The 15000-nt window shown below is 40.6% G+C and overlaps 2 protein-coding genes across 2 annotated transcripts in view; one reads left to right on the forward strand and one right to left on the reverse strand.

Annotated features, from left to right (window-relative positions):
* LOC127946594 (receptor activity-modifying protein 3-like) overlaps positions 1–11571 on the reverse strand; it is an 11951-nt gene extending 380 nt beyond the window's left edge. The window contains exons 1-4 of the mRNA XM_052543273.1: positions 11284–11571; positions 6089–6121; positions 3809–3968; positions 1–1292 (exon numbers count right to left, since the gene is read on the reverse strand). The exon at positions 1–1292 is cut by the window's left edge and continues 380 nt beyond it. Of these exons, the coding sequence (XP_052399233.1) occupies positions 1037–1292; positions 3809–3968; positions 6089–6121; positions 11284–11329 (495 nt within the window). The 5' untranslated portion in view covers positions 11330–11571 and the 3' untranslated portion in view covers positions 1–1036. The remainder of the gene's footprint in view (positions 1293–3808; positions 3969–6088; positions 6122–11283) is intronic.
* Positions 11572–11972: 401 nt separating this feature from the next.
* On the forward strand, positions 11973–14835 carry hus1 (HUS1 checkpoint clamp component). Its single transcript, XM_052542204.1, has 8 exons — positions 11973–12228; positions 12540–12667; positions 12855–13031; positions 13353–13460; positions 13535–13609; positions 13827–13926; positions 14391–14519; positions 14605–14835. Exons 1-8 carry the CDS (start codon positions 12177–12179, stop codon positions 14685–14687), a joined length of 852 nt encoding a protein of 283 aa, XP_052398164.1. The 5' UTR covers positions 11973–12176; the 3' UTR covers positions 14688–14835.
* The last annotated feature ends 165 nt before the right edge of the window (positions 14836–15000 follow it).

Below are 15000 nucleotides of genomic sequence, written 5' to 3' on the forward strand. Positions count from 1 at the left end.
AACTAACAGACTCACTGTGATATTTGTCAGTCATACATCAATGAAACAGGTCAGATTTCTATAAGAGTGTTAATAAACTTAACTTAAAACACCAGCTTTATATATTGATCATCAATAAGTCCAGTTTGTGTCAGTTCCTTCATTGCTTCTTCACTGTTTTATACTGATTATTATTAAATTAATTGTTTTCACAATTAACAGATTTAAACTGATTCTAAGAAATGTAAATAAATTCACAAATATGCATTACTTTAAGTTTATTAGTTTGTTTATGTTAAACACTGTGAAATCCAAATTGATGGAAAAACATTTAACACAATTCAAATACAGAAATCATAAATGTGTGCTCAGCCGTCCTCCATCAGAACACACACAGGTTCCTGTAGCTCTTTTGGTGAAAATCATAACCAGCTCATTTCCTCTCATTCATGGGAAAGGCTTTTATTTCCTTCCTGCGGCGCGAGCGGCTCTGGCTCTGCTGGAGATCACGAGGACAGACGTTTGAGAGCAACTATTGTCTTGTGTTTGTATCTCAAAGTCACACACAATACACGGCTTTCCTTCTCATATAAATAATACCGTTTTCCTAAAACAAGCCTCGCTCTTCACTCGTCCCGCTTCAGTCTGAATCGATCAGAACAGATGATCTCGATGGAGAAGCTAAACTCACTGGACCTCTGATAAATGAACCAGCGATTATGTCGAGATGATAATGAACGGTCAAACTGAGTGATGAGAGACCCAACTAAAACCACAAACACGGCAGTGTGAGCTTGACAAATGCTCTAAATCTATGCTATTTAATTAAAACATTAAATAATAGCTGTACAGTACATGATTCATTTTGTCCATCCAGAGATTCTGACAGATCTTCACTCATGCTCTCGATTAATACTGAATTAATTCAGCATCAGTGATCACCACGAGACGAGGAATAAAGCCTCCAGCTCCTGAAGGAGAGCATCATGAGTCCAGCAGACGCTTCAGTGAGATCAGGAGAGATGCTTCTGTGCGTCGGAGCGGTCCTGATGCTGTTCTAGGCCAGGAGATCGCTCCTCTTACTGCACCACACCACCAGCACCACCATGGCCAGCGTGAGGAAGACGGGGATGAAGATGAGGAGGGTGAGCGTGTCGTCCGGCGGGTCGATGAACACCGCGTGCTCCAGGCTGCAGTTGGAGAAGAAGTGTTTGTGGATGCTGATGATGAAGCGCTCCACCGATGGGTTCGGCCAGAAGCATCCGATGCGCTCGGCGTTCATCTCCGTGCAGAAGGAGAAGACGTGATACTCTCTGAGGAAAGAAGAAGAAACCTCACGTTATTATTGCTCTCATGGAGAAATTCAGGTCATTTCCTTTCACGGCAGGAAGTCAGCAGAGAAACGGCTCATATTCAGCGTTTAATGAGTCTTTTCGGATGAATCTGGATTAGCCAGAGTTCTGTCCGTTATATGAACAGAGCTTTATAACATTAAAAACTTTCCTTCCTCTTCATCTTCACTGAGACTTTACCTCTGAGTACACAACCTCTCTTCCTCACACAATACTCCTCCTCAATACTCCTAAACAACGTCCCAAACACAAGACATGAATACTGCATAACGAACATGAAGACGTGAATTTCAGTATTTTCTGAATGTGAATATCCTCTGGAAAAACCTTGAACCCTGATAATGACGACAAAATCTAACAGGAATTTTGAACCTGACTTTATCCAATGTTCAGATTTATGTTCAGTAAATTCATGCAAATGAGTGCATATTTAATTAGAGAATGCAAACTCTCATCAGGGACCGAAGCGCTCACTATCTGACATCAGCAACCATCTTCAGCAAAACACACCTGCTGTTCCATCTGCTGATGTTATCATGGAGACCACGTTCGTCTGAGCAGGTGTATGTCCAGATAAACGCTGGACCTGAATAAATGAAGTTAAAGAGGTTCATGAAGGTTTCCCGTGATTGGCCCCTGCTGATGCCTGCAGGCTCTTTCCTCCAGAGTCTGGGAAAACAGTCCAGCTCAGGATCTCAGTGATTTGGTTCATGCTGTGACCCGTCTAATCGTCCGTCTCAAGAAAGTGTCCAGCGGTGAACCTAATGGTGTGGGAGTGAGCCGTGGGTCACTGAAGTTCACCAGCGGCCGCCAGTGGAGCTCAAACATCCTAATTTCTGATTATTATATATTTCAAACATTTTAGGGGAAGTCGTGGCCTAATGGTTAGAGAGTTTGACTCCTATCCATAGGGTTGTGGGTTTGAGTCTCGGGCCGGCAATACCACGACTGAGATGCCCTTGAGCAAGACACTGAACCCCCAACTGCTCCCCGGGCGCTGTGTGTGTGTGTGTGTGTGTGTGTGTGTGTGTGTGTGTGTGTGTGTGTGTGTGTGTGTGTGTCTCATTTCTGATTATTATATATTTCAAACATTTAAATGTTATGTTTAAATAAGCAAATGAAGCATTCTCCGATTAAATATGTACTAATTTGCATGCATTACCAGAACATACATCTGAACATTGGATAAAGTCAGGTTCATAATAATTGTTTGAGTATGTCGACATATCAGAGTTCAAAGTTTTTCCAGAAGGGTTTTTTGATTTTTCTTTACATCACTCCATAAACCATAAAATACTGTCAACAGACAGAAAAAAACACACATTTTCACCATGTTTTTAGGAGCAAAATGTTATATGGACAAACCTTCAGAATACAGAGAGGAATAAAAGTTTGGTGTATGTAAGAGAAAAATCTCTTTAAATAGATGGATTGAGATTGAAATCTTCAGACACAAACATATAGAGTACAATAAAATAAACACTTAAATGTTTTCTTTCCACTAGTCTGAAAAAAGAGACATGATATGGAGCAAAAAAAAAAAAAAACTAGAAGGGAAATGAAAACTGGTTTCGCCATATTTTGAATAAATGCTGTCAGTATTCTTCATTAGTAGCCGAAGACATGAGCTGATGTGGACATGTGAAGGGTCACTGACTTCTGTAACTGATAAACATGTAAACAAAGTTAAGGATGTGTTTGTGCTTCTGGTTTATGAAGGGTGACCAGCTGATGAGTGTCAACGCTCCTCGAGTCTCTGGAAGGAGCTCAAGATCATCTCAGAGTGAACTGTGAGTTCCTGGAACGCCTTCGAGAGCAAACATCTCCAGATTACAGATTCATCAATCACGGCGGAGAGTCTGTGAGAACAACTTTAACCACTCAACTAGTTACACGTCCCAGTCCTCACAGCATAAAAATATATATAATTCCTGCTAAAGCAGAACAAATACAGCAGAAGGCAGTGTGTTTCAGAGCATAATGCTCTCCATTGTCACATATTCATCATATTTGAGCAGATGATGTTTTAGATAAATTGATCAGCTTCATAAAAGTGCTGTGACGGGAAGCATCTCATTACACTCAATTACTTCAATCAGAAATGTTGAACTGAACTGATCTGGATAATGGCATGATTGTCTTCTGTTGAGCTTTTTACATCTGAAATTGGATTATGTTCATAACTGATGAACACTAACATTATTTTCCTGTTTATTACTGTTAAGATGGTTTGAATCAATCTGGATTATATAAAGCGCTGTAGAAATAAATGTGACTTGACTTATGAACTGAAAAGGACACACGCACTCACACGCACACACACACACACACACACACACACACACACACACACACACACACACACAAAGACGTGTTAAGATTTAATTAAGCTGGTCTCATTGAAATATTTGTATTAGAACGTAAAGTGGTGTTGACTGAGTTTATGTGAGATGACTTTGATGATGATGATGATTCACCTGATGAAGTGCGTGAGGTTGCATCTGTCTTCTGGATGAACGTGATTCATGTCGCTGCTGAATTGTTCTCCGCATCTCTCCATCTCTAGCAGCAGGACGGTCTGATTGCACTGCAGGAGCCACGGCCGCTGGGTGAACGACAGATCAACACCGTCTGTATCTGAAGAGACAGAGGATCAGTCTACATGCTGAGAGACACAACTGAGACAGGATTGAGACATGATTGAGACACAAACTGAGACATGATTGAGACACAACTGAGACAGGATTGAGACACAAACTGAGACATGACTGAGACATGATTGAGACACAAACTGAGACACGATTGAGACACAAACTGAGACATGACTGAGACATGATTGAGACACAAACTGATACATGATTGGGACACAAACTTAGACATGATTGAGACACAAACTGAGACAAGACTGAGACATGATTGAGACACAAACTGAGACATGATTGAGACACAAACTAAGACATGATTGAGACACAACTGAGACAGGATTGAGACACAAACTGAGACATGACTGAGACATGATTGAGACACAAACTGAGACACGATTGAGACACAAACTGAGACATGACTGAGACATGATTGAGACACAAACTGATACATGATTGGGACACAAACTTAGACATGATTGAGACACAAACTGAGACATGACTGAGATATGATTGAGACACAAACTGAGACATGATTGGGACACAAACTAAGACATGATTGAGACACAAACTGAGACATGATTGAGACATGATTGAGACACAAACTGAGACACGATTGAGACACAAACTGAGACATGACTGAGACATGATTGAGACACAAACTGAGACATGACTGAGACATGATTGAGACACAAACTGAGACATGATTGGGACACAAACTAAGACATGATTGAGACACAAACTGAGACATGATTGAGACACAAACTAAGACATGATTGAGACACAAACTGAGACATGATTGAGACACAAACTGAGACATGATTGAGACATAAACTGAGACACGATTGAGACACAAACTGAGACATGATTGGGACACAAACTGAGTCATGATTGAGACACAAACTGAGACATGACTGAGACATGATTGAGACACAAACTGAGTCATGATTGAGACACAAACTGAGACATGATTGAGACATGGTTGAGACACAACTGAAACATGATTGAGACACAAACTGAGTCATGATTGAGACACAAACTGAGACATGACTGAGACATGATTGAGACACAAACTGAGTCATGATTGAGACACAAACTGAGACATGATTGAGACACAAACTGAGACATGATTGAGACATGATTGGGACACAAACTGAGACATGATTGGGACACAAACTGAGACATGATTGAGACATGATTGGGACACAAACTGAGACATGATTGAGACACAACTGAAACATGATTGAGACATGATTGGGACACAAACTGAGACATGATTGAGACACAACTGAAACATGATTGAGACATGGTTGAGACAAAAACTGAGTCATGATTGAGACACAAACTGAGACATGATTGAGACACAAACTGAGACATGATTGAGACATGATTGGGACACAAACTGAGACATGATTGGGACACAAACTGAGACATGATTGAGACATGATTGGGACACAAACTGAGACATGATTGAGACACAACTGAAACATGATTGAGACATGATTGGGACACAAACTGAGACATGATTGAGACACAAACTGAGACATGATTGAGACACAACTGAAACATGATTGAGACATGGTTGAGACAAAAACTGAGACACGGTTGAGACACAAACTGAGACATGATTGAGACACAAACTGAGATATGATTGAGACACAAACTGAGACATGATTGAGACACAAACTGAGACATGATTGAGACACAAACTGAGACACGATTGAGACACAAACTGAGACATGATTGGGACACAAACTGAGACATGATTGAGACACAACTGAAACATGATTGAGACATGGTTGAGACAAAAACTGAGACACGGTTGAGACACAAACTGAGACATGATTGAGACACAAACTGAGACATGATTGAGACATGATTGGGACACAAACTGAGACATGATTGGGACACAAACTGAGACATGATTGAGACATGATTGGGACACAAACTGAGACATGATTGAGACACAACTGAAACATGATTGAGACATGATTGGGACACAAACTGAGACATGATTGAGACACAACTGAAACATGATTGAGACATGGTTGAGACAAAAACTGAGACACGGTTGAGACACAACTGAAACATGACTGAGACAGGAGAGACACTCACCTGATAAACCTCTAGTCATCAGCGTGTTCACTGCTAAAACAAAAACAGTTTGTTGATTAGAAACCAGATATAACTGGATTCATATTTAAGATCCTGTACAATCATTTCGCTTTAATGAAGTCTGTCACAAAGAAAAAACAAACATTTTTATACATCAAATATATTAAATAAACCTGTATGAAAAACACTATTATGAACCACATTTGAACTGAATTAGTTTCATAGTTATTGAACTAAATCAAATTAACACTGAACTCTACTACTGTCTTCTGTAAAGCTGCTTATAGCTAAAACGGAATTTGTTTCATAATTTGGCAGCATTTGCACTGTTATTGTCCAGTTTATTTCTGTGAAGATGCTTTGAAACAATGTATATTGAATAAAGAGCTCTAGAATTAAAGGTGATTTGACTTAATTTACCTAATTTACAGCCATGCTTGTATTTTAAACCCAAGTACATTTATATATTATACAGATGCTTTAATCCAAATTACAGTTAGATCAACCAAAGAGACTTTGGTCACCAGCTTCAGCAGAATCCTCATGCTGGTTGAGCAGCACTTTTGTTCTTCGTGTGTCAGTGCAGTGTTATTCCAGCATCTAAAGCAGCCTGCAGCAGCATGTGAACGCATCTGGTGTTCAGCAGACCGTCAGTCCGTCTGAGGAGACGCATGAATATGAAGCACAGCAGACAGACGGCGGGACACGCATGCTAACAGCGCATGTGAGAGCACATCAACTCAATCTGTGTTCAGAGACGTTCATACAGTCTCCAAGAGTCCTGACTCGACAGCATCACACTGGCGCTTCATCTCGGAGAACTTCAGAAAGACAATCTTGCATTTATATTAGATAATAAAGCCATAAAACATGCAGCAGATCCAGTGACTTCAGCTGCACAGTATGACGTGTCCATGATATCACATTTGCATTTGTGTTCAGTTCTAACATCATGTCATTTCTTGTAATACAGTACACGAGTCTAATGGTCAGACATCCGATGAACGAGCCTCTCACGTCTGAATGTGTCACCAGTTCAGGCCTCGAAAACACTTGACTGTTATTGTGCCAAATTTAGCCGTTTCCTGCATGCGGACACAGACGTGAGCGCCGTGATAATGTTCAAAGGCTTCTGAGTTTCCCTGGAGAAGCTCTGAGACGCTGTCTATCATCTCGGAGACGCTCAGAGCAGGGCATTCTGGGATCAGGGATGGGTTAAACGGTCCAGACAACCTACATGAGCAAAGCGTGTGACTCAGGTGATTCATCCAGAGACGAGACACACTGTACTCTAGTAAAAGATGTGAATGAGACTGTAAATGTCAAACGCCAAACACACTCGGATCTCAGAACAAGAGAAAGATTCAAGTTTATAGACTGAATTCATGCGAAAGCCTGAAGATACACAACAAAACACACATATGCACTAGGCTTAAAGTAACTTTTATGTATTTGAATTGCACATATTGGTTTACACAGTTTTAACATAAACAAATAAACTTTATGTGATTCATATTTGTCAGTCATAGATGAAGGATTTCTGCACTTAATTATTTGCATTTATTTGGTTTTATTAAAATTATCATATTTGCAAATCACATTTATTCAAATAGCTTGCAATCAGCATAAATCTGTTTATTGTGAAAACGATTACACTATAAACATGGTTAAAATATGACTTTGTCTTTATTGATGATAAATACTGTATATTAATTGGTTGTTGTGCATTTAAAACACATATTTAGTTTAATAGCACTTTTACAGAAATCTAACCTGCTTCAAAGCTTTTATTATTGATTTTTAATGTTTTGTCTAACGGTTCAATGGACTGTTCCACTTAAGTTCGTTTCTCTGATTATTATTTCATATGTCATGATTAATGTTAACCGTTCATCAAGAAGTTTGTGTATTCGTTAATATCTCTGCTCCTCTGTTAACTGCAGTTATGGTGTTTGTTTGTACTTATTGATTTTTTTACATAGAAACGAACAAACGAGGTTATAATGTGTGATCTCATAGCAACGGCTCCGTCCACTCAGAGCAAAAACACAACTGGGCAATTATTTGATGATAAAAACAGCATTAGTGTGTGTGTGTGTGTGTGTGTGTGTGTGTGTGTGTGTGTGTGTGTGCGCCTGTGTACTTGTTTTTCTATTCTGGTGGGGACTTAAACCTGAATACACACAGACTCATGGGGACTCGTGTCACGGTGGGGACCTAAATTGAGGTCCCCACGGGTAAACAAGCAAATAAATTACACAGAATGAAGTTTCTTGAAAATCTAAAAATGCAGAAAGTTTCCTGTGAGGGTTAGGGGTAGGGTTGGTGTAGGGCGATAGAACATACGGTCTGTACAGTATAAAAACCATTACACCTATGGAGAGTCCCCACAAGGATAGCTGACCAGACGAGTGTGTGTGTGTGTGTGTGTGTGTGTGTGTGTGTGTGTGAGTGAGTGAGTGTGTGTGTGTGAGTGAGTGTGTGTGTGAGTGTGTGAGTGTGTGTGTGTGTGTGTGTGTGATGATGTGGGTCACAAGGTAATGGTCATCCTGAATGACTGTCACACACTCGCTCACTAATGACAGCGGCTGAAGATCACAGACTCAATTAAATCTGAAATTAAAGCTGTTTCTGCGCTTCTTAATGGAGCTGTGTCCAATTTGCCTTCGCAATTTTCTTCCAGTCACTTCGGGTTGGTGTTTAAGGTTCACACAAACATCGTCAGGCTGCTGATAATCACTGACGGATCTTAATTAAACACGCCTGTGCATTTAGCAGGTGCTTTTATCCGGACTGTCTTCAGTGAATCTAATCCACGATGGCCATTACTAGTGAACTACAGAAGCATCCGAGTAAATGAATGTATAATGTTTAAACTGGCCACAGTTATACTAGACACTGCACAAACATAAATATAGTTCATTTTATAAGAAAATACTATTTAAGTTTGTCTACTTCAAAGCTTGCCGTGTCTTGTATTCATATGTGAACTGCACACACATCAGTCTGAGTGAAAACTGTTTTCATCATGTGTTGGTCATCATCCCAGACACAATGACAGGATGAACATCGGCGCTTGTGTGGAAGAGTGTGAAACACAGCAGGGTCAAAAGGTCAAAGTTCAGGTGAACAGGTCGAAGGCAGTGATCAGAGAGCATGATGGGACAGTGGAGCTGAGGGATAAGTGATGATTCTCCATCATCATTCAACCTCAGCATACGTTCAGAAAACAGATCGATGAAGAGGTCAAATAAACACCAGTCCTAAAATACCAGTCAACACTAGAATTCTCTAGTGATTTTATTTATCCAGCATGGAAATTAATCTGATTTAAACAAACAAAGAAGTTTTTTCATTTTAGTGTGTCAAGACAAACTAAATGAAAATGAGGAATATTTCTTTAGCAAATAGCTGAAATAAAATCTGTTTCTACATTCTGTTTTATTTAGTTGAAGGTTAAGTCTATTTAAGCGATGGGAGTTTATTTGTGGTTGTAATTTTCCTGTTCTGTGTAGGTGTGTTGATAAGGTGAGCGGGACGAGGGGCTTCAGACACACACCGGCTCTGGAGGATTCATCCGTCACATCTGATCCATCACCACACGAACACAGCAGCGCTGGTGTCACTCATTATCAGAGACACACACACACTTCTCACGGCTGACAGCACCTGCGCTCATGACCTCAACACACACACATATAACACACACACACAGCTCAGATTCATCTGACACCTCTGAAGAGATGAGAAAGGAAATAACATCTTCAGCTAACAGTGTTTCAAACTCAAACTACATGCTGTGAGAGCAGATCATCTCATCACAACATCTTCATCATTCTCACAGATGATGTGTCTTTCACTCACGGACGGAGATTAAAGCGTATGTCCACATCACAGCCATGAACACAGGAGCTACACGCGTGTGAACATGATTACTCTGAGTCTGTGTGTGTGTAAGTGAATGATGGAGTCACCACTGCTTGTGTTTGCTAAACCATCAGCACAACTCCACGTGTGTCACGATACAGCATCAGAAATATCAAACCTGAGCCGGAGACGTCTGAACCTCAAGCACTGAAGCAGACATTGCATTATCATCATCATTGCGTCTGTGTCCGAGACTCTCGTGTCCCATCAGGATATCTTCTGTGTGTGTGTGTGTGTGTGTGTGTGTGTGTGTGTGTGTGTGTGTGTGTGTGTGTGTTATTCTTTAACAGCAGCAGTATCGCAGCAGGAGGTCTGAACACTGAGGGCCTCTGGGTAAAAGTTTTGTACAGCGAGCACATATGAGAGTATGAAAAAACAGTGAAAGTCATTTGCCAAGTATGGTAACCCATACTCTACCATACTCAGAACTGGTGCTCTTCATTTAACCCATCCAAGTGCATCCAAGTCTCTCTCTCACACATACACACACACACACACACACACACACACTGGCCATCATTTATCCTGCGGTGTCCGGGAGCAGTTTGGGGTTCGATGTCTTGCTCAAGGACTCCTCAGTCGTGTTATTGCCCACCCAAGACTCAAACCCACAACCTTAGGGTTAAGAGTCAAACTCTCTAACCAATAGGCCACGACTTCCCCATATGTGAGAGTATTTGAGAGTATGTGACAGTATTTGAGATCCACAGGAGATGTTCACACTGTATCTTTACAGTAAATAACTCTTTCACATACATGAGCTGACGATCATACATGCTTCATTTCTCTGATGCACACATGACATGCAGCTAACTACTAATGTTTTATTTTGATTGTTTTATTTGGAAAGCATTTATTTGACATTTTATTATTTAATTGATTATAACAAATGAGCAACATTTGTTCAAACTCATTATAACCGTCTGATGTGTAAATGATGAAACCACAGAGAAAATATTCATTCTTCTTTTTACTTTAATAACAATCATTTATTCATTTCAGTCAGACATTTGACAACTGCAATAAAAACATAAAGGTGTAAAAATGATCCAGAGGTACAGCTATGATTTATTTATGTATTTGTATGAGCTTAATAATAATAATAAAAATAATAATAATAATAATAGTAACAATGAAACATACACTTTGAATCTGCTGAATCACACACACACACACACACACACACACACACATGTATTTTCACACTGGTAATAAATACAGACGTGTTTAAAATATGAAACTGCCATAAAGAGACGAAATCCACTCACCGAGGATCAGAGAAAGTTTGAAGAGAGTGAGAAGATTCGGATCCATGATGAAGAAGCGCGTTGGATTCAATCAGCTCAAACCTCGGAACACATTCATCATTCATATCCAATCAAACACATCGATCCGGTACATCCCTCAGAAACAGCAGCTGATCAACTGATTCTGGAGCGGGTGCACATCCTCTTCATCTCCGAGCCTTCATCATCTTCATCATCATCATCACGAGTCCATCAGCGGAGCGCGAGAGCAGCGATGCGGACCTCAGAGACTCTGTGCTGCTCTCTCTCTCCCTCTCTCTCTCTCTCTCTCTCCCCCCCTCTCTCCCTCCCCCCCCTCTCTCCTCCTCCTTCATGATCGCGTGTCTGTGAGCTGTAAGTGGGACACACACACACAAATATCTCATTAAAAACTGCATAATTATGAAATATCACAATTAATACTCTCTTATCGTTGTATAAGTTTAATAAACAGCGAATCGTAATCACTGAAGCAATTTACTCTGAATTATTTAGTGCATAATCTAATAATTATTTACCCCAGTAAATAAAATAATATGAGAAAGATGAGTAAACAAAGGTACAGCGTCATTATGAAGTCAAGGTGTGTGAAACATCTGAAAAACTATAATAAAATATTAATGTTAGTTAAAGTACGGATAAATGTAAACATCTCGTAACAAGCGTAGATTGAGGCAGGTGTTTTATTATGGAGGAGTAAAGCTTTACTAAGAGCGCCACCGTGTGGCCGCATGAAGCACAGCGGAACTCTAAACACGAGGCGTTTGTTTCCAGACGGAAGTGTTTTCTGTTAGACCGCCGGCGCGAAAACTCGCACCATAACAACAAACACCACTCGGCAAAGTTTTCAAAAATATCTAATTTACTGAAGCGAAATGAAGTTCCGAGCTAAAATCATCGATGTCGGATGTCTGAATCACTTCACACGTGAGTTTAAGCATGTTTATTCTTGATTTCTGTCTTTTATGATAGAGGTTTTCTGTGTTTATGTTTGTTTAATGAGTTTAGCCTTTTAAGTCTGACAGAGGCATCTTAGAGCCCCCCCCCAACAGTGACGTCATTCACAGAACTGATTGATCAGTCATGAATCTGGTGAATTATCATTGCACTGATGCGTTTCATGAAGGATAACACTGTCCTTTAAGACTCGCTAACGGTTTAGAATCTGATCTGGTCTGGTCTGGTCTGGTCTGATATGGTCTGGTCTGATGTGGTCTGGTCTGGTCTGGTTTCTGCAGGTGTGGTGAACACCGTGTCCAGGCTGACGAAGGCGTGTGTTCTGCGGCTCACCTGTGATCACCTGTACTTCGTTCTGTCGGGTCGTGTGGCTTCTGGAGGAGTCAGTATGTGGTGTGAACTCTCACAGGTGAGATCCGAATCACTGCCGAAACTCATTATCAGCTTCAGTTCATGACAGACTTTCTCACATTCATCTTCATGTTTCAGTTCAATTTTTACTCAAATGAATGAAAATGCAAAAAAAAGAAAAAAAAGAATGCAAAATAGAAGCTGTTTCCCTGTAGGTCTCCGCTGTGAATGCTCCTGTGTTTCAGGGGAATTTCTTCGATGAGTTCCAGTTGGAGGGAGTGTCTGCCGACGCCAATGAAATCCTGCTGGAAGTGGCTCCGGAGAATCTTTCCAGGGCCTTAAAAACAGCCCAGAACGCCAAATCTGTCAAAATCAAACTGACCAAGAAGAGCAGTGCGTGTCTGACGCTCGCCGCGGAGCTGGTGAGGAGAACACAGCCGACACCAACACCAGAGTATAAATGATTGATAAACCTGACAGCATGACGGTCTGACAGTGATCATCTCTCTCACACACACACACTCTCTCTCTCTCACACACACACACACACACACACACACACACATACACACTCTCTCACTCTCTCTCTCTCTCACACACACACACACACACACACTCTCTCTCTCTCTCCCCTATGTCTCTCTCACACACACACACTCTCTCACTCCTTCTCTCTGTCACACACAAACACACATACTCTCTCTCTCTCACAAACACACACACACACACACATGTGTCTCCAGCCGTCTCTGTCCAGCGTCAGTCGTGTGGTCACTCATGATATCCCAGTGGACGTGATTCCCAGACGACTCTGGCATGATTTCAGAGAGCCGCAGATGCCAGACTTTGATGTGAGTGGTTATAAGACTGGATCTGTATCTGTCCCTCAGCAGCATTAATAATGAAACGATTGTATGATGCTTAGGTCAGCATATATTTACCTCCTCTGAAGACCTTGAAGAGCGTCGTGGACCGCATGAAGAACCTCTCCAACTCTCTGGTGAGTTTATTACTAACTCCAGTCTGCAGTATGGTAGAATTAGCCCCGCCTTCTTAATAAAAGAGCCAATCAGGAAAGTGCATCAGCCGGACCCATCTGAAGTATTTACGCTTTTAAACCTGTTTTAAGCTTTGACGGTCAGTTATTTCTGATGTTATATTTCTGAGTTTGGCCGTCAGTTTCTTCAGAAGGGTTTGCTGAGGTGTTTGTGTGTCAGGTGCTGGAGGCGAATCTGAACGGAGAGATGAATCTGAAGATCGACACAGATCTGGTTTCTGTCACAACACACTTTAAGGATCTGGGGAACCCTCCGTGGGGTGAGAGACGCTCTGATGTGCACCCACACAGTAAAGAGTTAAACTGCTGCTTATCTGAGATCAGAGAAGAAAAAACCTCTTTCTAAACCAGTATTTTGACACATCTTGATCAGGGTTATTATTGTTAACTAACAATAAACGCATAAAAATATTATTTGTTTAAAAATAAACATTAACTATAATATAAATAGACTTACATTTACATTATTTCAGATAGTTGGCCGAGGCAACGTTTCTCATTTAAATGTACAAATTTACTCTAATAAAGAGTAGATTATTTAAAATATATATACTCCAACTTAAAAACTATGAAGACATGTCAAAAATAATAAATGGAAAACAAAATTGCTTAAACATTTTATTAAAATGAAAATATAAAACATCAAAATAAAATGTAATTCAGAAGTACATCTGTAAAAGTGTAAGCAGTGATAAAGTATCTGTGAGTGATTGATGTCTGTCAGGAGACGACGGCTCGCAGAGCTCCAGTGCTCACCGAGACCCAGAGCTGATGACGGAAGTGTGTGTGGACATCAGGAAACTCCAGCAGTTCCTCACGGGACAACAGGTGCACCCCAGCAGAGCCATGTGCAGTAAGAGACTCGCACACACACACACACACACACACACACACTCACTCAGCACCTACTCAGTCTGTGTGTTTTCTGTCTAATCTAGATATCGTGGACCGAAGGATTCTTCACCTGATCTTTCTGCACGAGGATGTGTCTCTTCAGTACTTTATTCCGGCGCTGGCCTGAGATCAGAGTCACCTCAAACTAAATCATATGCAGAATATCTGAACCGAAGGAAAATATGGGTGTTATAAAAAAAGAAAAAGGACTGCGTTCACAGTTTCTAATGTAAATGTCTGTAAATATATATGAATAAAATACATGTTTGATAATAGTTTGTCACCTTTTATTAAAATTTTTTTTCAATGTTCCAGAAAATCACTTTGCACAATTTTTGTTTCAGAGCGTCTTTATAGAGCATTTAATCAAAGCAGAATAACATCTTTCTGTGAGTGCAGGTGGAGCTCTAGTGAAGGTGTGAGTGTCAGTAAAAGGCTAG

This window comes from Carassius gibelio, chromosome A24 (assembly GCF_023724105.1).
Source record: "Carassius gibelio isolate Cgi1373 ecotype wild population from Czech Republic chromosome A24, carGib1.2-hapl.c, whole genome shotgun sequence".
NCBI lineage: Eukaryota > Metazoa > Chordata > Actinopteri > Cypriniformes > Cyprinidae > Carassius > Carassius gibelio.